The sequence below is a fragment of the Camarhynchus parvulus genome, chromosome 14, assembly GCF_901933205.1.
Source record: "Camarhynchus parvulus chromosome 14, STF_HiC, whole genome shotgun sequence".
NCBI classification, from domain to species: Eukaryota; Metazoa; Chordata; class Aves; order Passeriformes; family Thraupidae; genus Camarhynchus; species Camarhynchus parvulus.
In genome coordinates this window covers 15,612,155-15,638,466 of record NC_044584.1, presented here as the reverse complement: position 1 = coordinate 15,638,466, position 26,312 = coordinate 15,612,155, and the positions used below count along the sequence as shown (strand labels likewise).

Here is a 26,312-nt window from a genome sequence, read left to right as displayed (position 1 = left end):
GTTAATATTTTTTTCCAAACAAAAAGTTATCAAATTTATTTTATCCAAACAAATATTTGGTTTAATGATTTTCTTCGCTTGTATAATTTTTGGTTCTTAAATTCTCAGGAAAAATCTAGGAAGGGAAACCAGAAAAATTACTTCAACAATTTTACTTCAGCGTGAAGTCTTTAAGAACTTGAATAAAGTCTTTTAAATAATAGAAGCTTTTTGGTTCTAGAACTGAGTTAAGGAAACAAAAAGAAAAGTATTTTGCTAAAGGTAAAGAATTTCTTCAGGGAAGGATAGATATTAACTCTCCTGATGTTGGATTTGGTTTAAAAGGATACCAAATGTTTATACTGAAATTATCTTACATCAAAAAAATCCTTTTCTGAAATGCCCTCTTTGATATGTTAGAATGTTTCAATTCTAATTTATTTTAACACTTAAGCCCTCAGCAGCTCGCTGAAGTAAAGGGAGCTCACCTCAATTTGTTTTGCTGTGAGTGAGAATTTGATCTTCTATTTCTGCATTCTGTTTTTATAACTTTCATTATAAGTCTTAAGACTATCATATATTAAGAATTTTAATTTTTTATAATTGCAAATATGTGGTGGAATAGGGGCCAGAAAGCAGCCTGATTGCATCCAGGACTGCAGGGATGGAGGAAGGATAAGGCTACATCCTCACATGAATTAATTTTTCAAGGATTATCAAACACCACTCTTCAGGTCCTTCAGCAGTGAAGGTATTCTCCTGGAATGTGTTCTGTATGTGTTAGGTAAATTAGATTCTGGTTCCATGAGTCCACAGAGCTCTGAAAGTTGCCTGGATGGGATTTTTCAAAATCCAGCCTGTCCTCTGTCCCTGGTGTGTTTTACCTCCTTGGTGTTAATTTTTGCATCATCTTCACATTCCAGTTCCAATTCATGGTTATCCTTGTCCAGCTCTCCGGGCACAGCCGTGGATTTCTGGATGATAATGTGCTTTGTGAAGAGCCTGTTACATTGCCAAGCCTTTTCCTATGTTCTACATGCTTTAGCCCTGGTAATTCTGCCCCAGGGATCTTGAGGGTCGAGGACAGTTATGAATTGTTGGTGACAGGGACTTGCTAAAGTTTCTGGTTTTCAGCCCTCGCTGCCCAGACTCTGAGGCATTCTGTGCTGAGAGTGCAGATTTGAGGCTTCTTAGAATAAAATTTGTTTTTAAAAGTGGTAAAACCAACCAAAGGCCTGGAAAATACCAGTATACCTGGATTTATCCTCTTCACCCATCATTTGTAGCTCCATTTTAACACCACCTTCAGAAACCCCACTGGATTTTGTTGACCATAATCTGTTCGGCTGCTAAGTAGGGCAGTTGCTCCCAGTGCTTTGGGATGTTTGTGGTGCACAGCTCAGCCCTTCTACTCCTCATTTCTATGAATAACATGAACAGAGATTACTCTTTTCCATTTGCATTTGTACAGGACACTGATTATATAATTTCTTCCTTGGGCACCCTCTGTTCCTGAAGCTTAACAGCACCTTTAGAATTCTTTGCTTCTCTTCAGACTAATCTAATTGACCTCAAATTCTTCTGGAGTGTTGTATTTCAAGAGTTTCCAGTCTGTCTTCCCCCCACATACCAAATTTCTTCCGTGTTTCTCTCCTTTTATGCCTGAAGGTAGAAAATAATCCCTGTGGTGTCTCTGGGTGAGATATCTACATCAAAATCTCAAGTTTGAATTTTTGAGTTGATTTTAGCTAACAATAGATTAGCATGGAACATTTTTGTCTCTTGACAGCTATATACCATATTTTCTATCTAAATCTCTAAATATTCATAAAGATAAATTATTTACTTTGTGGGCCTGTGAGTTCAGGGAGTAGCACATGAAGAGATGTGGTGGCACTGACTCAGTTTTAGGTTTACACTTGATCTGGTCCCATTATTTGTTTGGATCACTTGTAAATCTTTCTTCACTTGTAAATCTTTCTTCAGTGCCCACAAAAGTTTGTATTTGTGTGAGTCTCATCGTATCCTGTGAAATATCAGAGATGCTCCTGATGGACTGATGCTGCTGCAGACATGAGCACCTTTATTTATAAAGTGCTCTTAGCACAGAACTATAGGCAATATAGATGGTAGTACTTTTAATTTGAGACCATTTGTATTACTTAGGGAGGATATTGTTGAATTTCACTTGCTAGAATTCAATTTCTATGTAGTTATTGCTGATGTAAATGATGTGTTCTGTTTGAGTTCTTTTGCTTCCTCTTCAACAGGCTTGTTGGTAATAAAGCTGTGTGGTAAGGTTTATTTTATTTAACCATTTTTATGTTGCTTAAACTGTTGTCTCCTAAAAGAAATTTCATACTAGCAGGAAATGGGCAAGTTCTCCTTTTTGTTCTTTAAATGAGAAAACTGAGAAAGACAAACTGAATGTGACATTAGCACACAAGAGAAAGATGAATAATTAGAAAAACAACGGGGTCAGAAGGAAAAAGGGAAGAGCAGAGAGAGTGATTGCTGTCAGATCATCCTTGTAGTTTTTCATTCAACCATTTTCTTTCCCCTTCTATTCTTCCCAACCCTTCTGCCCATGCAAAGGAGTGGCTGTGCTGTTTTAAAATACCCATACAGAGCCTTGGCTAATGACTGTGTGCTGTACAAGCAGTAATTAATTAGGCACTGTAGGACATCATTAAAGAACAGAGATGAGTAATTTCTATAACATACTGATAGACCAGCGCTTGTTAATTTTACTTTTTGGATGAGGGGCATTTTATGGTTTTTTTCCTCATCTCACTGCAGATTTATAATTTGTTTGTTAAATCATAACACATGGCAATGTCCTTGTGTTTTAAACCAGAATTTTAACCCAGGGAAGGGTGTCCCTGTAGGAAGGACCATGACATAACCTCATTGCGGTGAGGAGGAAAATCTGCACAACTTTGTTTCTGGGTCTCACACTTGTGTCAGGCAACCTTCACCACTGATTAAACTTCTGTTCCCTCTGACAACTCAAGGCCTTTTCCATAATGGGCACCATTTATCTGGACAGGATGACCCTCCAGTGCCCATCAGCGCTGCTTATGGAATGGCAAAGAGGATGAGATGTGTTACCTGCCTGCTGTGGGGAATCCCAGTGGCCTCTGAATAAAAGCACTAATCTCATTTCAAAGTGTCTGGCTTGCCCTGCCAGCAGGCAGCATTTGGACTGCAGGTCCTGTTCCTTACCTCGGCAAACACAGAAAGGGTTAAAGGAATTTCTGCAGTCTTATAGGAATTCATTTGTTATTTAAGAATAGCTAAGCAAATCTATAATAATAATTTACTCATTCTCCAGTTTATTCCAAATACATGTTATCACTGGAAATGTATGCTGTTGAGACAGAAATGGATTTGATTTTCATGTATTTAAACTTCAGGTATTCCTCACTACTTTGGAGCAGATTTAACTGTTTGTTGGTTGGTTGGTTGGTTTATTTGAGTTTTCTTTTTTTGAGAATTTAAGTTCACCCCCTTGTATTAAAAATGTCAGAAATACTTACACTGTGCTTTATTTTACTTTACCCTTTTAGCAGACAGATGATGCAGCACAGACCGATGGCCAGCAACAGACACAATCCTCTGAAAACACAGAAAACAAATCACAGCCCAAACGGCTCCACGTCTCAAATATACCATTCAGATTCCGGGATCCAGATCTTAGACAAATGTTTGGTGTAAGTGCTCATCATTTATTTCTGGGGTTTTTTATTTTTACATTTGCATTGCAATAGGTGTTTTGTATTACAGGCAGCAGTGAGGGCTCTGTCTCTGATTGAGGCTGTTTAACCATTTTCAGGAAAGATTCCCCTTTAATCTATGTATAATCAAACATCTGATTTGCCAGTCACAACTGGGAAATGACAGTGATTCTGCAGGATGTGATGCACTTGGGTGCTTTGTACTACATGCACAAAAAGCTATCTGTGGTGTTTTAAATGCATGCATATTGCTGCTGTACACATCTAGATTTATCTGCCTGCTTCTATTGATTTTGGAGAGTGTGATGTTAAACACTCAGTGCCTGACCTCTTGAGTAAGGGAGGCACAGGGTGAATTTCAGCACAAAGTTCAGACACAGGAATGCTCACCCATCTCCACAGGTTTTGTAGGTCTGCAAAAACCTTTGAAGGTTTTAGTTAGTGTTTTTCTGTAAATGTCTCCGTTTGTGCTTTCCCCCAGGCCAAGCTGCCTTCAAGCACATCCCCTGTGTTTAACACAGGCTCTGGACACACCATCAGCAATAGGATTATAAACAAGAGAGCTTAGACTGCCTTTCTACTCCCTGATCCAAGAACTCTCAGGTTTAGTTTGAAATGCCCACTAAACCTAATCTAGAAATGTACTTGATCATCTATTGGAACCCAAGTCAGGACTGAAGTATTTCTGTTACTCTCACTGCCTTTATTCTGCCTCACTAAACCCAATTCTCTCCTGCATTACAGCTGGTTATTCAGTGCAGCACCAAGCGCCTCGTGGCTCTGCACTTCTTTCCCTCTTTCATGTTCAGATTTTTAAGTTGTTCTAAAATGTGTTTGTATGTGAGTCAGAGGATGGTGTTTCTCAGTATTTATTCCTCTGAAGGAAACAGTTGCTGGAAAAAGAATCCTGTTGTAGTACTGGGAAATGAGTGACTGTTCTGCTAGATCTGCCTTGGTACAAGTTGCCTCCCCTGAACACAGCTTCCAGCTCATCAGCAGAATAGCAGAAGGCATAATAATTAACCCTCCAGGGAAAAAAATATGCTAATTTATTTAAACTAAACAAACCACTTAAAATAGGTTTTATTTGAAAAAACATTAAATGAAAGGGTTTTTTTTTTTTGGTAGGTATTGTCGTAATTTATAAATGAATAAACACATTTCTTTTTAATGTTTCTAAGTCTTAGGTCTCAAAAGACTGACCCTGGAGAATGGCTGGAGTTTCCAGCTGAGTTCCAGAATGACTTGGTACCAGAAAAATTATAGCTTCTGAAATGATAGAAAAATGAGATTTCTCTATGTGTGAGTTGAAATATTTAATATGAAATATGGCAGGTCTGAATTATGTCCATGTTAAGCACATAGTATATGATCTTTTTACATGGACATGAATATAACAGAGGAGAATTGTTTAAATATCAAGTCTGTGTCTGAATCAAGGCTGAAGTGGAAGTTAAAGCATTGATTAAATAGTGAATGCAAGAACATGAAATAAGGCAAAGTATACCAAGTGATGGTTGATTTTCTTCATGGTCAAGTTGAAACTCTTTAATAAGCTAGAGAAGGAATACTGTCCTTGCTGGCCTGTAATTGTTTATTAGATCTGAAAAGACTGGAGTGCTCATTTCTGCAGTTCCTGGGACTCTTTTGGATTATTCTCCATTTTCCTCTCTCCTTTTTCTTTAAGAGATTGGGTCACTTACCAATGCCAACGCTGATCCATACTGCATGTTAATGATTTATGAAATAACAGAAATTACCCCCTGCTGCATTACATTGTCACCTCACAAGATGTGTCCTAACAGAAAGTGTTCTACCACTTATTCCCTTCCTAAGGCAGATCCAGCAGGGCTTTTCCTCTGGGACAAGCAGCTGGGTTCAGCTTTTTTGTGTGCACACAAGGTCTAGGGAATTGAGTGCTGTTGAAGGTCAATAGGAATAACAGTCACTTCTAATATCATTCTAAAAATGCAATTTTGAGCAGAGAGAAAAATCCCCCCAAAGTGAGTATCCATTCTAATTTTCCAAATTATGCTCCAATAAGACCAAGCTTCTTAGGGCATAATGGTTACCCATTTCAGCAAGGGTGGAAAGAAGTCCTCAGTCCATGAAGCCAGCAACAAAACTCCCACCTGATTTAATCTTATTCCTGTAACGCAGAATTAACCAAACTCCTTCACCTCTTCTGGAAAATGCAGAAATTTGGGATTTTACTTCACTGTCCTTTCAGTTTAATGCTCTTTCCTCTCTGTCAGGGGCTTCACTGAGATTCAAGTTCCACTGTGGAGTGTTTGTAATGAGCAGAATTATGCACACAATTTAGAAATAATATTGATCTGACTCCTTTTAGTGTTGTCTTTTTTTTTGTGTGTGTTTAAAATATTTGGTTTTATAGCATTTAACATTTGTAAAGCTTTTCAGCATTGCCTGAAACAAACCTTTGAATTGTATATGATAGAAGAGTTGAAGTTATCTAATTTTCATGTGACTTTTTCTGTTTCTTTGCAGCAATTTGGTAAAATCTTAGATGTTGAAATTATTTTTAATGAGCGAGGCTCAAAGGTAAGCAGTTTAATTCACCTGTGGAATTTTGTGTTTTGTTTAAAATATCTGAGTAAAAGGAAACAACTGCACTGCTGTGACAAAATAATGCCTGAAATTTTATGTTAGTGAAAACATCTTCTGAGCTGTCAGTCAGTTTTCTAAGCAGTATGAAAATCATTGGACTCATATCTTTTAAAGGGGGTAATTTTAACTACTCCAAACTGTCATCTGTTATATGGGGATGTTGTTTTTTGCTGTCCTTATTGTTCAAGGGTAATTATTTCATTTATTTTATGACTCCATAGTTATTAAAGATATTTGTAGGCAGGTTTGTATCAGTACAGGTATTTTTTTTCCTTTATTAAAATGAAAGATGACAATGATACCCAATAACTATCCTCTTTAGTAATTAATTAGCTGAGGAAATATGTGATTGTTCCAGATGAAGTGCAGATGTTTTCCTCTTTAGTTAAAGCCTTAGTACACCAACCCTTTGAAAACAATCTATTTTAGCATTTATTTTATTAAAAGAGTTCTTATTGTATTGCAGACATTTAATATTTTTTTCCAAAATTACTTTGCCTTAAATGCATACTTCAATTTATTCAGTATTTAAGAAATAAAGCAAGATAGAATGGCCAGGACTGCATCACCTGGTGCCAAACTGTAGCCCAGTGTGTTCACCTGTGATGTCAGCTGCATTATAGGGGTTTATGTCTGTCATATACATATCTTTTGTTCCTTTTCTTGCCATGTCAGACACACTAAAAAGTTTATTCACGAATGTTTCAATCTTCCTGTAACTCATATATCATTTATTATTAGTGATGGAATGTTATCCCTGCTCTAGACATACTGTAACCTGTCATATTTAAAGATCATATACATCAAAAATCTATCTTAAATCAGATGTATTTTAATTCTGTTAATATTTATTTTCTGGAATTAAAGCCTTTTTTTTTTTTTTTTAACCTAAATGGAACAGCTGAAATCTCCTGGTTTATTACTCAGACATTAATTAGTCCCCTTGCCTGCCAGCCCAAACTCAGCTGGAACATTCATCACTTTTTCAGTAAACAACTAAAATGGATGGAATTTGGTGGCTTAGAATCTGCTACTCTGGCCAAAATTTATTATTGTTAAATTATGGTTGTTCAACAATGTTTGCAAAAGACATGGATTGCCCAGACCTGCTGCTGCTGTGTAATCCCATTAATTTCCAGAGCTGTCCCCCACTGGCCACCTTCGCTGCTTTTGCTGACAGGGTGGAGCTGAGCACACGTGGGAGGAGTTTAAACTTTGGTTTAGCCACTAAACCTTCCCCAGGTGGGCATTTTAACCACCACACCTGCACAAGTGTAAGGTTTTGTTAGGGTTTTGGGGGATGGCATAAGGAGATGCTTCCAAATTGATCTTTTTTTTGACGTTGGCTTTGCAGCGTGAAAACATCCCAGTGCCTTGTGCTAAAGGCGAGATCCTGGAAAGGATTTCAGAAGGAAAAGGCTTTCCTGGCTGGGTTTGTAACATCCCTGCCTCAGTTAGACAGGTCAGACTCGTTACAGAAGGCTCCTGTTCCACCAGGGCTGCAGCCCAGCTGTCTGCAGGGAGCTGCTGGAGGTGCCTGAGGCAGGGCTGGGTGCATCTCACCTTGCTCAGAGATATTTCAGCTACAGCTACAGGGTATTTTCATACTTTCATTTGCAGAAGTACCTTTAGATTCTCTCAATTAAATGGAAAGTTAAGGAAAAAGAAATGTTAGGAATTGAGAGGGACATCTTTTTTCTGTTCTTTTTCTTTTTTTTTTTTCTTTTTAATCTGATCATTTCGTGTCCATTCTGTAGGAATTAAGATGCACCAGATTAAAGTCCCATTCCTGGCAGTGCTTATCTATGTTTTCATAAAATCCCACTGAAACTGAAAGGACTACTAAGTGGTTTCAGACTGAGTACAGGTAACAAAGTTTGCAGGATCAGAATTCAAATTTGTTTCTAGCTGCAGTTTGGCATAAGAATTGCTAGAATTGTTTTTGTTTCTGTTTCTTTTTCTTTCTTTTTATTCTAGTAGTTAATGTTTTAAATTATTGTTGCAAAAACAACAGAAGGAATCTCATTCTCATGCCATAATAGTTAAGAAAAATGGAATTGCATATTCAAAAAACATAATATTAGAACACCACTGTAAAGTATAAAATCATTTTGCAGAAGGGAGTCCTTCCATAAAAGAAAACCCTAAATCAATGAAAGAGTCATACTACAAATTTCTGCTTGTTTGAATGTGTAATCATAATGAAGAAAGCTTTGCTAAAATATACAGCAGCACTGATGACTTTTGAATTTTTGACCATTTTCTATCAGGTATAAATCAATGCTCTAGACAGCTCCATATATACATTCGGAAATCTGTTTATGTGTGTATTTATTAATGTGTATCTAGTGTATATTACATTAACACCTATTTCTTCAAATAAGGAGCACTCCAAAGCGCCTCCCAAATTAAATCAGAACCTTCTCACATACTAACTTGGCTATTATTAAATCACTTGACAGATTTTAAAAATAAAAGGCATATATTTGCATTACCAGTTAATAGAATGCAGCTGTTAACTCAGCTGCAAATTAAATTGATGCTGAAGCGTTTGTGTAGGTATTTGAATGTGTGATGGGTAAATCTGTGTTTTGTTCTTGAGTTTCTCTGACAGCCAGGTGAAGTTAAACATTTGCATAAATAGTAAGAGCTTAAGTTAAGTAGTGTTGATGATGAGAATAAGTACAACGTAAGAAATTAAAAAATGACAATGAGTATTATTTTCAGAATCTTTGAAGTTCTTGTCTTATCTTGGCTTGTGGCTCCACTTTCTATGTTTTTCTAATTTTTTAGTGTAATTAGGTTTTTATCTTTCTCTTTAGCTGTTTGAACAAAAGTTAACTGGTAGCACTGTGAGCTGAGGAGAGTGACAGAAAGTTTTGACTAAACTCCCTCCAAATGTTTGCAATTCCAAGAGGGGACAATTTCTCAGGCAAGATAATAGGAAAAAACCAAACAGAATTGGGGGAATTTCTGCCATTGAATGGAGTTACTCTGCTTAGATCCATGGATCAAGTGATGTTTTTTGCTGTGAAATTTTCTTAATGGTATCCTAAATTAAGAGGGTTTTTTACAGAGCTTGAACAAGATAGGATGAAGCATTTCTGGAAGAAATAAAAGTTTAAAGTTGAGGATGGGTTTAGGTATAAGCATAGCCTGTACAGGGATCTAAACCATGGAGATCAGTGCTGAGGAGGGGGATTTGCTTTCCCTCACCACTCCTGGTGCTTTGGGAAAAAGAGAGTTCCATCCTCAGTGCCTTGTGGCAAGTGAGGTCGTGGCCTTGTGCTAAAATTGTGGAGAGTGGTGTGGAGAAAATGTGTGGAATCAGGAGCTGTGAGAATGGCTTCAGCTGGGGCTGCAGCTGCTGGCAGAGTGCTTGGGAGCTCAGGCTTCAGGCTGGGTTTAAATCGGGGAAAAAAGAGTTGCTGTGCTTCAGCTGCTTTAGAGACACACTGCTGTACATAAATGTCCCTTTTTGCATGATAAATGGGAATAAATAAATAACTTTATTCTTTGAGTTATTTGAGTAGGTGAAATAACCCAAATAACCCCGGAAATTATCCTGAGAGTAACTTCACTTTTTGTTGGTGGTTGACTAATTAGCTCTGCAGTCCATACCCATTCATTTCTCACTGCTTGGTGTCAGTTTTGCCTTAGTTTGATATTTGGTTTCCCCTTTGTGTAAATGAATGTAGAAATGTCTTCCCTTTCTTTTTTATTATTATTTTTTCCCTTTTTTTTTTTTCCAACCAGTCACTTTGTGTAGTAGATAGCCCTGCAGAGAGTGTTCCTAGTGGGTGAACACTGGCAAAACTCAACAAAGGCAGACGAGTGGCTGATTGCTCAGGAGCAGAACGGAGTTCAGGCTAAAACAGAAATAAAAAAATAAAAGAAACGGTTTTAGTAGCTCTTAAACTATGTCAGCACTGTCTGTGTGCAAAGCACCACGTGCAACTTGTAAATGGTTCTGGGTGTGAAAGCTCAGGGATGTAGAGGAGCGTTTGGATAATTTTGGGAGGCATGCAAAGGCATTGTAGTGCTAATTCAAGAATTACTTCAAAGGGTTGGTGTATGTTTCTAAAATGTTCTTCACTGTCAGATTTGTCCAAAATATTTGCCATTTTAAACTGTGTTTAGTTTAACTCAGGGCATAAAAGGCAATTTAGTAGGATTTGAAATGTTTGTTTTAGCCTAGTATTATAAAGGAGGGGATTTGTTATAAGCAGAATTTCAGATTTGTGCTACTAGCATGGGATTCTGGAGTTTTACCAGTTGCATGTTCTATATGTGGAAAATAATATGCAGAACAAGTAAATGAAGCAGTTAAATTTATTCAAAACGTTTGCATTTTTCTTCTTTTATCAGAATTTCTTTTTCTATTCACATCATGTGATTTTCTTTGATCTGTTAATACAAGAAAGTTTATACTTTGTTCTGAAAGTACTTTTGTTTTGTTGGTGGTTTTCTCTTTTTTTTTCCTTTTTTCCTTTTATAAAAAAATAAGTAAAGGCTGTATAGTTTGACAAAAGTTTAAGTTACCCTAGTGTTGCATGGGAACAGTGTTTCTTATGATCACAACAGCATGACTAAGTAGGCAATGTTTAGAGTATATTGACATTCAGTGTTGAATTTTGTGCACATGTTTTTTATTTCGTTGAGATATCTGCATGTCATTAAAATGTGGTTCATTTTCTTTTCTCATTAGTTCATTTTTTTCTATGTGAAAACACTGTAATTTATTTTAATTTCATTTTCTTATTGTTAGATTTATTTTCCTCTGTAGTGACATGTAGAAAAGGTATTTTTGGTATCATTCTTTGACTTTCTCAGAGGGTATTATCTAACTGATGACAGGGAAAAAAAATTTGTTCACATTTGTTGCTTATTTATTGCACATCTCAATACAACTATAATTTTTCTAATTTGCATGTTACAGAAATGAAGCGAGGACAAGAAAAATATTAAATTAAAGAGAGAGAACATAAGCAAACAAGTGGTCATTGACTGAAATAATAATGTGCATGTTGTTTTCCCCCCTTCTCCCTCCTGCATGCAGGGATTTGGTTTCGTAACTTTCGAAAATAGTGCTGATGCGGACAGGGCGAGGGAGAAATTACACGGCACCGTGGTAGAGGGCCGTAAAATCGAGGTGCATGTTCAAAATATTTTCCTTTTCATCTTTTTTATAAATGTCTGCTTCACTCTCATTTGTTGTTTCAGATGCATCATTGGTGTCTTCTGTGTGCTCCCCTTTCCCCCTTCCCATTGTTTATATATATATTTATATATAAAGAGAGAGAATCTGGCCTTACTTGGGTTTTTTATTATTATTTCTTTTGTAATTATTATTATTATTATTATTATCATTGTTGCTGAAAGGTGGATGATGGATTTGAAAAAAAAAAAAAAGCTTTAATATTTTGAAGTTATTATTTTGGATGTTTTGTAAATCAATGGGTGCAGTAGATTCCAAAAACCAGCCAACAAAAAAAAAAAATTAGAAAATTTGAGAACAATAACAACAAAAAAAAAGTGTGACAGACAAAACAAAAACAAACAAAAGGTTGTTTTTTTTTTTTTGTTTTTTTTTTTTTTTTTTCTTTTTTTTTTTTTTTTCTTTTTGTTGCTGCAGGGTTGATGTGGGATCCACAGTGGCTTTCAAAAAATTCAGATTGGGAAAGAAGCATCCAAAAGATGCACAAGAAACAAAGCTAGACTAGAGACCGAGCAATTGTCATGTTTAATTTTCAAGAAGCTGGGTGGCCTGAGCCATCCCCATCTCCAAAAACCTCCAGCCACGTTTGCCATGCCACTGGATCCCCTTCAACACTGCCTCAGTCGTATTTGTTAGAATTTAAAAAAAAAAAAAAAAAAAAGAAAGAATTACCAATTGAAAATGCTGTCGTCTTTTGAGTAAGATGTTGCATATTTTGCCTTTTCATTTTCCCCCTCGACGGTAGCGCTTAGGGCCCTCACCAAACTCTCAGTAACCATGGTAACTGTATACATACCCATGCTGGCGATGGTGCTGAATGGTAAGTGGAGAAGTCCATCTGCCGTTTCACGTATTTAGCGCTGATATACCACGTGGATTTTTTTGACTTGTTGTATTAAGTTTTCTTGATGCTACATTTTTTTCTATATATTGGTACGCCTGTAATTGAGTGTACGTTTTAAGCAAGCCTGGGAGGCACTGATTGGATTGAGGATATGACTTCGTGCACATCTTACTCAGATTGTTAACTCCATATTGTGTTAAATAATGCACCCTCTTTTTATCCTTTTGTTAGCTGTGATTTTAAAGCTTGAATGATTTTGTTAATTCTTGCAATGAAAAAGGCTCTTGTTCCAAGTGTTGAATGCTAGATGTTGCTTTTCCAATGGTACTTCTCTTCTAAAGGGTTATGTTGCACACTGCTAAAATTCGTTTGTCCCTTTTTTGACATTTTCTTTGTTTCCTTGTACCTTGTCTCTTTCCTTTCTACTCCACTGCATGTTCCTTCATATAATCTTTTTCTTTTTCTTCTGTTTTGAGTATTTATTGTATCAGTGTTATCATGGAATACAAGCATGCTCTTAAGTCTTAAATTATGCAGTACCTTTTAATTTGCTTTTAATGTCTTTTTATTAAAGTTTAAATGATATGATGTTGCTTTATTGAAATGATTTGTAAGTTAAAATGGTTATGAAAGTAAATGTAATTATAAATAGTATGATTTTGTTATGCACCTGTTGCCTTCTATAAATTAAATTGCATTTTATTTTCACATGACTAATAGCAGTAATAATGCATGCCTTTAATAGTGACACGGGCCCTGCCTGTAACCCTTTCTAATCCCCTGTTCTATGTGCTTAGGTAAATAATGCCACAGCGCGTGTAATGACAAATAAAAAGACCGTCAACCCTTACACGAACGGTAAGTGCATGAGCCCCTGCTCTGGGTGACTGTCCCTGCATGCCACCCCCAGTCCTGCTCAACGGGGCACTCGCTGCTCCTGGGGGGTCCCACTCTGCACCTCCTGCCTTCCTGGGGCTCAGAGTCCCAGAACGTGATGGGGTTGGGCAGGAATGCCACCTCTGCAGAGCTTGGCTGATTCCCAGCCAGGTGAGCAGAGCACAAATCCCTCTGGCTGGAATCCCAGTGTTGGACCCCGAAACCCCCTGGCTGTAATCCCGGTGTTGGACCCCAAATCCCTCTGACTGTAATCCTGGTGTTGGACCCCAAATCCCCCTGGCTGGAATCCCAGTGTTGGACCCCAAATCCCTCTGATTGGAATCCCAGTGTTGGACCCCAAATCTCTCTGACTGGAATTGTAATGATGGACCCCAAATCCCTCTCACTGGAATCCCAGTGTTGGACCCTGAATCCCTCTGACTGTAATCCCAGTGTTGGACCCCGAATCTCTCTGTCTGGAATCCCAGTGCTGGACCCTGAATCCCACTGACTGAAATCCCGGTGTTTGACCCCAAATCCCCCTGATTGGAATCCCAGTGTTGAACCCCAGTGGCTTTGGTGGAGGACATGGACCTGATGGGAGAGTGATGTTCTCTGCTTTGTGCAGTGTTAATGTAGTGATGAGTGAACTGATGGGAGGATTCAGCTTGATTTGGGCCATGGAGGGAGGGAGACCAGCAAGAATGTCTTTCCTGTAGAACCTTTTAGTGCCAGGACACGCATCTGGTCAAAGATCATTTTCCATATCTTCCTTCCACAATTTGTTAGAAAAAAGTACCTGGTACAAGGTGCTGCTTCCAGCTTTTCTTCTTTTCCCATGGAGAAATCAGAATTCCAAGCCATCTAAAAAATAAAATTCATTCCAATACTGACCTAAGTTGGTATAATGTTGTACATTAATGATAGAAAAAGAATCCACAGTTATTTGAGGCGTTTGGAAACAATACATTTTTTAAATGTTTCCTTTGGAATTGTGGGATCACGTGCTTGAGTGTGCCATTACTGGTTCAGAAAATTCAAATTCAAACAAATTCCTAACTCCGTCATGTCAAACAATAGCACATGAACTGAAGTGTATTGCAATTATGCTTTTAGTTCTGCTAGACTCTGCCATTGTTGGTATTTGGTTTTCAATTGAATTCAGTTTTTCCCATCCAGTGGAAAGCAGATGAAATGTGCACATAAAGGTTTCCTGAGGTAGATTAGACTCTTTTCCACTTTGCAATATAATGGATCATATTTTCTGTATTTGAGGTCTCATTAGGGAGGTTTTACTAAAATCCAGGCACACAGTGGCTTTATTTTTTAATCAAGCTCATCATTTTCTTGTAACACAGTAAAAATAAAACACAGGGATGGTTTTCATGTGACGTGATAATTGATCTAGTTAAAATGATCTGGAGAAAAGGGGCTGAATTTCCTCATGCTTTCTTAGAAGCTGTTTTCTTCCTCATTTTGTATATAGATGTGAAACTTGGCAAATTATGCAGATGGGAAAATCTCTTTGTTTTTTACTGGTTTTAAAGCATCCCAGTGAATCTAGAGAGAGGCACAAGGCTTGACTGGGTCACATAAAGAGATTTTGTTGCAATACAGAGCTAAATTAACCATGTGCATATGAGCCTACGAACTCTGCCTGCTATATTGCAATGATAGTTTTTCTGTAAATGATGATGCATATTTTGTATTCATATTATCCTAAGGCTACAAAACTGTTCATGAGCAAATAACATGTTACATATCAGCACAGCCAGTGCTGAAGGAAGGGAATGCTGGCAATAAGAGATGGGAGATTTTTAGCCATGTGGTTTTAGAGGAGGTTCATATCTATGCCCTGTACTGCAGGATTACTTAGGTTACACATCCTCATTTATTAATGTCCAAGACCAGGATGAGCAAAATCTCCTGTTGTTTCCCACCTGAAGTGTTTTGTTTGTCATTTTCCGTCCTGTTCCATCAGATCCAGATCTCACCAAAAGTATGAAATACCCTGTTCGGTGCATAAATAAGTAACATTTATTTATTGTAAACTGGACGTCCAAGGTACTGCATGCAGAATATTCTTACACACACCTTTTGCCAGGTATCCACGAAGTAAACCTCTGGTTGCAATTCATACCTTTTGATTGTTTTAATCTTTTCTTACCTTTTTTTTATTTTGAATATCTGAAGTCCCCTAAAGTAAAGACACAAGGACAATCACGTCCCTCTTGCATAATCATCCCAAGCAACAAGGAATGAAGTGCAAGGGGCTTCATTTGGTTTCATCAGTGCTTATACTATCAGTCATCCTGGCATGGTACGAGTCTAGTTCTTTATCATTTTGCCAGGAATTAACCACTGCTAGAGCTGATTACTTATTGAAGATTATTGTTGTCTAAAGTAGAGGGCTCATCTTTTAAATAAACTCTTAAGGCCAGTTTTTTCCACCTGCACGTTAAAATTTACAAGACTTGTCTGACGCAGGTAGCCAGAAACATTTTGTTTGCACATGCCTTTTTGTTTGCTTCAGAACCACTTACTTTTTAACGCCTCTCTTTATCTTTCAAAGTGTGTGTTGTGACTGGCATGTTGTTGGCAGGTATTCAAAAGGTAGTTGGGGCACATGTTGTGTTCTATCAAAACGTCAGGAACTGATATTTATTTTAATTTAAAAACAAGATACACTCTGTTTTCTGTTTCATTCCTGAATACAGCTGGTTGTTTGATAACAGGGCTCATGTTGTTAATAGGATTGCAGAAGTCAGTAGATTTCAAGGCGCAAAAACTTGATTTTTAAAAAAATATATTATTAGCTTTTAAAAAAATATATATTATTATTATTATTATTATTATTATTATTATTATTATTATTATTATTATTATTATTATTATTAGCTTTGTTCAAATAAATGGTATGCTTTTGTGTCCTAGATGGTCTTTGAAATAAGTATGCTTTCCAGTGACTTTTGACTCCCCAAATGAGCAGCTGCTGCGAGAGCTTTTTTTGTGGGTTTGTTATCAGTCAGGATGATTTTGATGGCTCACCTCGTGCTTTGGAGATACAACTGATTTCTCTTTGCAAAGAGAAATTCAATGTCAGGAGTGCTACATGTTAGCAAAAATATTTGAGACATTTTTAGATGTTCCAACCTATCCTGTTCACGGCTGTACTTTCTTCTGATGCTCATATTGCCATTCAGGATGCTCATCGAAGGGTTGTAGGGCACAGAGAATTATGGGCAGGGATATTCAGAGAACTGCAGTAATAAAGGAGGAACAAGAAGCAGAGATCTGTAAAAGGATAAATATATTTTAAAGTTTATACTGGTGGTGCTTTGGATTTGAGCCTTCTGTTGCTCTAAATTTAGATTTAAAATCACATCTAGTGCCTATTAGCACACTTAAATCCCCTCCCACTCCCTGTCCCCCTCCCTGGGTAGGAAACAGCAGGGAAGGAAATGGAGCCACAGGGTTCTTTCCTACCCAAGCCTTTCTCTGGCCATGGTGGCTTCTCCAGTCTATGAAGCAAAAATTATCCTTTTTGTGTTGCTGGGCCCCATTTCTACCACAGCTTGTTCCCCCAGGATCAGTTCCTTCCCTTCAGCACGCTGGACATGTGTCTCTCTGGATGACTGGGAAGCTGGGTCAGGCAGAGGCTTTTTTTCTTTGCTTGGCTGAGTTTTAAGTTTCAAGCTTTTCCAGTTTCAACTCAAGAAGGAGATTAATATTGTGGCAGTAAGAAAAATGCACAAAATTACACCCACAGCCGAGAATTTGCCTCCTCCAGCTGCTGCAGAAGGGTTACTTGGCAGCTGCTCTCTCAGATACATCAACTCCCATCACACTTGATTAACCCACACAGCTATGGGCCAGCACATTGTTGGCTGACAAGATAAAGTTAAGTTTAATTACTGTTATTTTCACCATGAATGAAGTATTTCCTCCACAGGCTTCAAAAAGTTAGATGAGACAGCCGTCACTGGGAGAGTGGTGAGGAGCTGAAATATGAGACTGCCTTTCAGCTGTGAAGAACAATCTGTGTCTTCCAAGATGATTTTTTTTCTTTCTCTCAGACAAATTGTGGCACTGTTAGTGTAACTTAGAAGCTGAGAGATGTCTGTCAGCTGCTTTGACAGCAAAAGCTGACAGATCTAAAGTTCTGTCCAATCTTTCATTTTGGATGGTTTTGATCAGTGGTCTTCTGAAGAAGTATTGCATTTGAAATATTGGATATTCCCTGACATATGTAAAGTTAGATTTTTTACCCAAAGTCTCAAAATTTGAATGATTTTCTGTCACACAAAATTTGGCTAAGAGATATGTTATGCTCTGATGTTCCTAAATATAATCCTGTGGAATGTAAAATGGAATGATCAGGTAAAACTCCTGTGGTATTTTTAGGAGGCAAAACCTTTTAGCCCTTCTTGGCTGGGCATTTTCCAGCTTCCCTAACTGTCTTTTGGCTACATAGACTGCAGTGAACTGCAGTCACTTCTACAGAAAATGTGTCATGCAAAGCTGTTTACTCTGAACTCATGAGTTACCTTTCAAAACCACCTCTCCCCTCTCTTACTGAACAGTTAATTACTGGGAAATAATTACTGTGCATGAGATGGAGGTAGCTTGAAAGGGTGGGAATAGTTTGTTTGTTATTGAGATTTTTGCATTGCACTTTTTCAGTCTTATAATGCCTTGATGTTTTATGATTTTCCAGAGTAGTTTTGCATTACACAATATAGCACAGGCAGAAATAAACTTAGGGTGCATTTAAATTCTTCTAATTGTGGCTTTTGTGATTTTGAAAAGCCTTGTTGTCAAAGTCTGGATTGTGTTTTGATTCCAGTTGCAGTTATAAGTTCTATTTTAAGTACCATAGCTCTGGAGTTTACAACATGCTTTTGCTCAGGGTTTTTTTCTTTATTCCCATTTACAAGAAGCACTTCCCACTCCTCTGATTTGAGTGTGCTTTAGGAAAACCCCTAATTTTTCAGTTCCAGTAGTTCAAAATAATTGTTCACTGAAGGAAAAAGAGAGTGTGGCTGGGGGGATGTTCTGTGGAGTTTGCAGTTAGCTGGGAGTGGATCTACCTGTGGCTGAGCACACAGCAGTAATTGGCACTGCACCGCAGCTGGGAACACTAACGAGTCTGCAGCGCTTCCTTTTGCTCTTTTATTGCCCCTGCTGTCCCTCCAGCCTGGTTATCTTTATTAAGATAACATCCCCCATGCTTGGCACACCCCCTGGGTCTGCAGCCAGCCCGGGGATGCTGCAGCAGGTGTAAAGCACAAGCAGTAATTTGGAGTTTGGCCAGACACAGACAGAGCAGATCTGTGAGTTCTGTGCTGGGGTTCTGTGGCAGGGCTGGAGGACAGCGATTGTTGAAGAGCAGGGCAGTGGCTGATTTGTACCCCTTGAGACCTGGCATTCCACTGGACCCCAGGGAGCATCTCCTTCCTACAGACATTGCCATGCTGTGGCTGTGCTTTCCTTTTGCCAGGGTGGAATAAAAATGCTCCCATTATTTGGTTGCCCTGTAACCCTTGCTAGCAAAGGTTTATCAGAAATGTTTGTGCCCAGAGAATGAACTGTCCTGGCTCCTCTGGCTCGTAAGCAGAGCCAAAACAGTGGCTAAGAATCATCTGCCCTGTACTAGAGGCTGTGGGGACACCTGAAAATAGTGCGGGCACCATTCCAGAGCTTGAGGGAGTAAATCCATGTGCATTTCAGCCAAGGTAATTCACCTGGCCATTCACTCCAGTAAATGCCACATGTCTGGTGAATGCCTTGTTTCATGACTTATTTCCATGCCTCAGACTCTGATATTAAAGATCAGTAATTGAAGATAACTATGAAACTTGAATTACAATGACCTTTCCTGAAGTAATTTTGTCTGTATTTTCTATACAACAGTAGTTATAGTAATAATAATAGTTGTTATTGTTATCACTAATTGCAATATTAACTGTTATGTTTTTGTTTTCTGCAGGCTGGAAATTAAATCCAGTTGTTGGTGCAGTTTATAGTCCAGAGTTCTATGCAGGTAAGGATTGCTCTATGATTGTCCCACTGGCCATATTTCATTTTAGTGTTCTTTAAAACATGCAAAAGTACAGAATCTGTGTTTGGTGTGAGGTTTGCTTTCTTTGTGTGATTCACATTATTTAAAGTCATTTATACATTTGTGATTCAAGATTTTACTTCCTGGGCACATTAATCTTTTTATGGAAGATATATGAATGCCTTTTTATTGGAAAATAGCTAGTATAACATGAACTGTACTGCAATATCCTAGACTTACATGAGATTTTATTTTATTTCATATTTTAGTGCAGTCACTTTCTTCCAGGGATTCTTTAAGGAAAAACAGCCAAAAAATCTTAGATATATATATATATATATATAGAGTACATACATGTATGTAGACATATATAGGTATCAAGTATATGCAATCATAATTTTTCCTGACATTTTTCTTTACATTTTATAGTTAGTTTTTCAGTTTGATGGTTTTTGTATTTTAAATCTATATTTTCACCTGAGTGAGACCAGATTCTGATTCTGATTGCAACTTGGAGTTAGAGATGCAGTTTTTGTCTGCTGGAAGTCAGTCATGGCTAGCAGTAGTTTCTACATATAATTTAGGAACAGAATTGAAAATAAACTTATTTGTAGTCCAAAACCCAGTTGATTCCAAAGGATTTTGAATGCTGCCCACAAACAGCCATCAGGGAAGCATTTATGGCTAGTAGTTCAGCATGGGAAGAGGTTGTCATGTCTGCAGAAGCTGGGGAATGTCCACTCACAGAGATATTTGAGTCTCCAGTTGACAGAGCTGAAAAACTTCTGTTAATTTGAGGGACTTCAAGTGAAGAAAATTGTAGAAAAGGACACTATTACAAACACATATTTTTGGTTAAAAAACAGCTTCTACTGAGATAGATAAAAATCTTCCAATTAGGGTAAAAGTGGCAGAGTATAATAAAAAAAAACCTAACTTGACATTCATGGAATTGCAGTATTTGGTGCAGGCAGAATTTATTTCCATGCTGATGTATGTCTATGTTGAAAACAGGAATTTAACATTGATCTCGTTTGAGTAGTTAGTGAACCAACCCTGAACCTGCATAAATTAGAAAGTCAGAGTTATTAGTCATTTTATATAAATGACTTTGTGTTAATGACAAATATAATAATATTCCCATAGTACAGTAATCAATTTTCTAATACGTATGCAGAATTAACAATCTGACTTATAATTGTCTCATGAAGTAGGGCATGAAGAGTTCACATAGTTTGTAAATTAAAATCAATATTTTCAATCTCTCCTGAAGGTAATTTTCCTAATTTACTGGACTTTTCCCTAACATTTATTTTGTCTTTTAATTATAAAATGGCAGGTTATTGATTTTTTTTGTATAACCTCCTAAAGTCCCAAGTGCATTTTTATTGCCAACACTAGGGAGGTGTTTGCCCTTCTTAATGAGAATCTTTAATTACCATTAGAAGAGTATTAATTTAATTTTATAAATTATGACACGAACTCCACCACACCTTTGCAGAAAGTTCCATCACTATACTTCATTTATTTCAGATTTTTTTTTCCTCTTTATACATACAGGCAGGCTTGTGTTTGGGTTTTGTTGGGTTTTTCAATGCATGTCAAATGCGTTTTATTTATATTGACTAAAATACCATATATCTCACATTTAAACATATAAATTTTCTTTTAAACAATTTAGTTAAAATTGTGGAGATCTCAGGAAATGAAACAGTAAAACAACACTGCAGTTCTTGCATTTCAGAATAGAACACTGTGACTGATCTTTATTTTGGGTTCCCTTATCTTTACTTTTGGGTTCTCTTCACCACCTTTCTTAGAGAAGAAGCAATTGAATTTTTGAAGATTATAAAATTAGAAATGTGGTTTTTAAGACAGTCAGAGTTCTACTTGTTTAGTTTGCTTATTGTCTCCAGCACTGTCATGACAAAACTGCACCAACTTTTTCACAGTCAGCGCAAGAAGTTCCTTTAGCTCCTAATAAATGATGAAAAATTTGGCCACTTCTGAAATAAAGATGATACATCTACAGAGAAACTGTTGATTTAAAGTACCTTTAATCTTCATAAATAAGTGAAAAACAGAAGGTTATACAAAGCTGTCAGGATGGCACTGATGAATGGCAAATTCCCCCGTTCCTCAATTGCCGGCAGCGCCGCGGCCGCGAGGCTTCCCCGTATTGTACATCAAATCTGCCAACTCATTTCTGTGATTAAATATTCCATCAGTGCGGGCTGCAAGGCGCTAAAGCTTAACAAGATTCATAAGATGCACCACTTGAATACACATAACTCACTGCCTTGGATGGAGAGCACCCCGCATGCACAGGAAAATTAGAATTGAGTTAAATTACTCCGTGAGACAAGATCAATAGAGAAAGGAGAAGATCCCCTAATGCAATGCAAATCTAAGATATAGTTATGTCCTGACAACTTGAAGCAGACAATTAAAGTCAAATAGGGAGGAACGCAATGTAAATCAACCCTAAAACCTTGAAGATAATGGTAAACAGTAGGATCGGTGACATGATTGTTATAGCTTGGGGTTTTTTTGGAGTGTACACTTCTGTGAAGGAAAACCTTTCTTGAGAAAGTGTGTGGCAGCTAAAAATGGCAGCTCCGAGGTGCACAACAGACACTGTGCTAGGAAAGTATTACTTGGGCACTCAAAATGCTGTATATTTACAAAACACTATGGATTTCTCTTCCTGGATTGCCCTTCTAAGGCTTTTTTTTTTGGTGCCTGTGAAATGCTGGTGCTGCAGGAAATTACAGCGCTCTGTCAATGTGGCTCTTTAGCCATGGTGGCCTTGGTGTGGATTTCCAGGGACACCTTTGGGAAGGGCCCTCTGGAGATCCCTGCTGCCCTTCCAGGGCCTGGCAAGGCTCCCCGATGGCCGCCAGCTCCTGCCCTTCCCACCCTTCTGCTGGGAAAATGATGTTTTAGAGAAAACTGAAGGACTTTTTTTTTTCCCATGTATCGTTCTAGCTTTTCACAAAATTGCATTTTTCCATATATGATCATGGATAGGAAATTTTTTAAAAGATCACTTATGTCCGCACAGTCTCCCTCTAATAAATAAAAGATTTTCCTTGAGGGTTTCCCCCTTTAAGGGGGTTTTCCTCTTATGAGAAAAGAATGCTTAATGAAGTTGTGTTATCAATTTCTTATCTTTTCCAGTAAAATATTTATTAAGTTCTTAGGCAGGTCCTAATTAGGAAATTTGTAAGAAGCACGCTCATGCCCTGATTTGTCTCACAAATTCTTCATGGAAACTGGGATAATTTTTTCATCTATTTGTATTTCCTTCCAGTTTTAAATACATCCCATAGTTTTCCTATATTTAAGCTACAGTCTGCTCTTTTCCCCACACACTCATTTATGGCTGGGAAAATACAGATTTGCAGCTGGGTTTTTTTACTTGGTATGCTCTGGTACTGTCTTTGTTTCTGCAGTTTGTTATAATATCATTTTCACCTGCTTATTTTTATATAGTGTATATTTTATCTGTAATACCAATCCTTTCTTTCTGCCTCAGGCATTCTGACTGCCAAGTTCCATGTTGTTCCTTTCAGTTATTGCAAATCTTTTTGTTTTTCTCTTTTGGGTTTTGGAGCAATGAATTTTTGAGCAATCTCTTGCACTCTCCTTATTGAAATATAGAATATTGTTGCACCTGTGTTACTACAGCAGATCAGTCCTGTACAGCAGGTAGCTTGAGACACAGTAAGGCCACTTGAAAAGACTTTTTTATTCCTGGCAGGAAACAGCTTTGTTATACCTGTTGGAGAGGCTCCTTTTTGGCAGTTCCCAGATGCAAGGTGGGGGAAAAGATGTTACAGAAATTACCTGGAAATCTAGTGAATATTCTTTCAGAGAACAGGGAAATGCACAGTAACTCACATGAGAAGATATTCTTTTCTGGTCATAAGCAAAACCAGTATTTCAGAATTTTCAAGATTTAAGTTGGCAGTGGAGAAAGAAAGGACTGAAGATTAGAGGTGAAGAACAATTAGAGCACAGCTGAGTGGAAAGCAGAAGATCCCATCCTCCTTTTACTTAAGGCACTATTATTCTTCCTGAGTTTTATTAAGTTCTAGGAGTTTCAGGAGATAGTTTCAAGTCATCCCACATAGCTGAGTAGTTGTATTAATTTCATAAATAAACTTAATCCAGTGAAGATTTTTGTAAGCACCCAGTTTCTTGGGCAGTTATTCCATGATCACTGGAAAAATTTTCCCCATCACTCAAAAGGAAAGAGAGAGGAAGAGGCTGTGCATTTTAAACTCCTTTATAAGGCCTCAGAAGACAGAGACGTTTTAGCTGCCCAGGTCTTTTTGGCATTTGAAAGCCAGCAGTATCCACCAACAATCAGATTTTGTAACAAACTTTCTTTCAAAAATTTGTTCAAAGGTTTGGAATAGAATGTTATATATAATTAGAAGTAAAGAACTACCATAGCAATATATATAAAACCATGCCCTTAAGTAAGATGAATCCAGGGGAAGAGAGGATTCCTGTACACTTGCTAATACTAATTCTCTTTGTTCATGTCTTAAAGCATCTATTTCTGGAGTGTAAGAGCACCTGGGATTCATTTCATCTTTCTAGTGTTTCTCTTTGAATTTAAATGAGTCTTGCATAAGCTCAGCAAATACCCTAGAAACACTTCTCAGTGTTTGGAGTTCGGGAAGCTGAGTTATATGCTTGCACAGCATTCTGATCCTGGGGTAAAAGTTCACTCTATCATATCTCTAAAGCAGAATTTTTCTAAAAGCTGTCTGTCACTCCATAGATTAACTCATTTCACCATTTGATTACATACACTTGGATTCAAACTTTGCTATTGACTAAGCAGATTTTTCCAAATAAATATATTTGCAGTAGTGTTAGATAAGAAGCTTAAATAGTTTTCTAACTACAATCAAATAATTATTCTTTAATATTCCACCTGTGATATTTAGATGCTCCTTTTCAAAGTATTACACACAGCTGTAAGTTTTGTTTCAAATGTCAAAAGTACCATCATACAAATGAGGAGTTCCTAGGTAGATGAACAACACTGATGACAGCTAATGCATTTCTAAAACTCTGTGGAGCTTTTACAAGCCATTATAGAGGAAATCCTGTTTTATGAAAGATGAATAAAGCCAGTAGAAAAATGGAATTCAGCATCTGCACTAGCTATTTACTAAAATAAATAAATAAATAATAATAATCCAGAATTAATTATGTCTTATGCTACATTATAATGAGTTCTTCATTAAAATGTGTACCCTCATGGAAACTAAACCAGGCTTATTCAAAGCTAATGCCAATGACTTATTTTTTATAAACATTAATTTAGTCAATTGATTATATATTTAAATCTGGAGCAGGATTAATCTAAGTATACTCACCATTGATTTGAAGTCTGCACATTTTAAAGAGATGACCACAGATACTCTCAGTGTTACCCTTCTGAAGGTGTTTCTCTTGGATTTATATCACACAGGATGTATTAGGCATTTGATACTCTTCTATGTGATCTCTAGAAGAAATTCCATAGATTTCATTATTTAATTGTCAATCTTGAGCCATAGACACAGCTTCATGCCAGAAGGTAGGAAACTGTGAAGAAGGGAGCTTTTGCTTTTTAACCGTAAAAGTTTGTGAGTTCTGACCCCAGTCTAGTGTGGGGAGCCATTTGATACTGGATTATGATGGATTTGTTCACAAACAGAACCAGTAAAACCAGGAAATCTCTATTTGCTGAAAGGTGGAGTGCTTTCAAAATAGGGGAAAGAATGTGCTTGGGGGTGGGTGGTTGGATCTCTTTGCTTGATGGAAAATCTTGCTGAGATGTAGGTCTTGATCTGATGGCCATGTTTCCATGTTTCTCCTGAGTTCACATAGAAGGTTTCCTTGTTTTTAGATATTCCTTAACCCAAAAGAAAGCCTTCTGAGCAAGCAGGAGCTGTACTGTCCTTTGTCTGTGTTGTTTCTAAGTTATTTTGTTTCTTCAGATGTTCTTATTGTGGATATAATTTTGTGGATCAAATTTTAAAGGGCTAAAAGAAGTACTGTTCCTTACTCACAAAGAAAATCTTTCATGAAAACTTATCCTTGGACTTCTCTTCCATCATTCTGGTGCTTAGTGAAAATGTGTTCTGTGGCTTCCTGGTTAGGGAGAGCCCTAAAAGTAGTTAAATAACTGAGGTGACAGCCTCTCCAGACTGTGGATGGTGTAGGTTTTGAGGCTGGATATAAATCCAGCTGTTTCAGAGCTACTGCTCCTGTCTCAACAATTATCTGGGTAACAGGGGTGAGCCTGGCTGGGCACTGCCTGGGCCTGAGCTAAGACTGCAAGATGCATTTTTAGAATAAAACTGATGCTGTAACCCAAGCACCAGCCATGGATAGATGTAAAAACCACTGGCTTAAGGATCTCTCAGAGGAAAATTTAAGGCAAACTGCAAGGTCATCACTAAAACATTTGTTTGTTCAGAACTGGGGGGGATATTTGCAATCCTAGATAAGTTGTAGCAGTTATGTGGAGGAATAAATTCCTCTGATTAGAAGAATAACCAAGTTAGGAGGATCCATGTGTTAGGATGGACAGTCAGGCAGACAGACTCTTCTGAAATGTAAAGTAATAAGGTAATATATGAAATGTAAAGTTAATACAGTTAAGTGGAATGGAAAACAACTCTGCTTTCTTTTAAACCTTGATTACATCTGTAAATTAATGCTAAAGCAGTTTAAGATTATGGCTAATTGTATTCCAAACATATTGCTAATGTTTTCTCTTCCTTCTTACATGTTTTTTTGCCATTTTGGCCATTGGAGGACAGGATCCCCAATATGCGCTGTAATTGCATTCCACAATGCTTATTGAGAGGAACTTTCAAAATACAGTTTTCATTCATTTATTCATTGTGGAGGTAGCTGAGAGAGGGCTGTGCTTTACAAGTTTACAAGCTCTGTTGG

The 26,312-nt window shown here is 37.5% G+C and overlaps 1 protein-coding gene across 14 annotated transcripts in view; it reads left to right on the top strand.

The window, feature by feature from the left end:
• RBFOX1 (RNA binding fox-1 homolog 1) overlaps positions 1-26,312 on the top strand; it is an 815,431-nt gene that overhangs the window by 717,077 nt on the left and 72,042 nt on the right. For all 14 annotated transcript variants that reach the window (XM_030957849.1, XM_030957841.1, XM_030957844.1 and 11 more), the window contains 5 exons: positions 3,549-3,692; positions 6,225-6,278; positions 11,404-11,496; positions 13,204-13,264; positions 19,272-19,325. In XM_030957849.1, the coding sequence (XP_030813709.1) occupies positions 3,549-3,692; positions 6,225-6,278; positions 11,404-11,496; positions 13,204-13,264; positions 19,272-19,325 (406 nt within the window). The remainder of the gene's footprint in view (positions 1-3,548; positions 3,693-6,224; positions 6,279-11,403; positions 11,497-13,203; positions 13,265-19,271; positions 19,326-26,312) is intronic.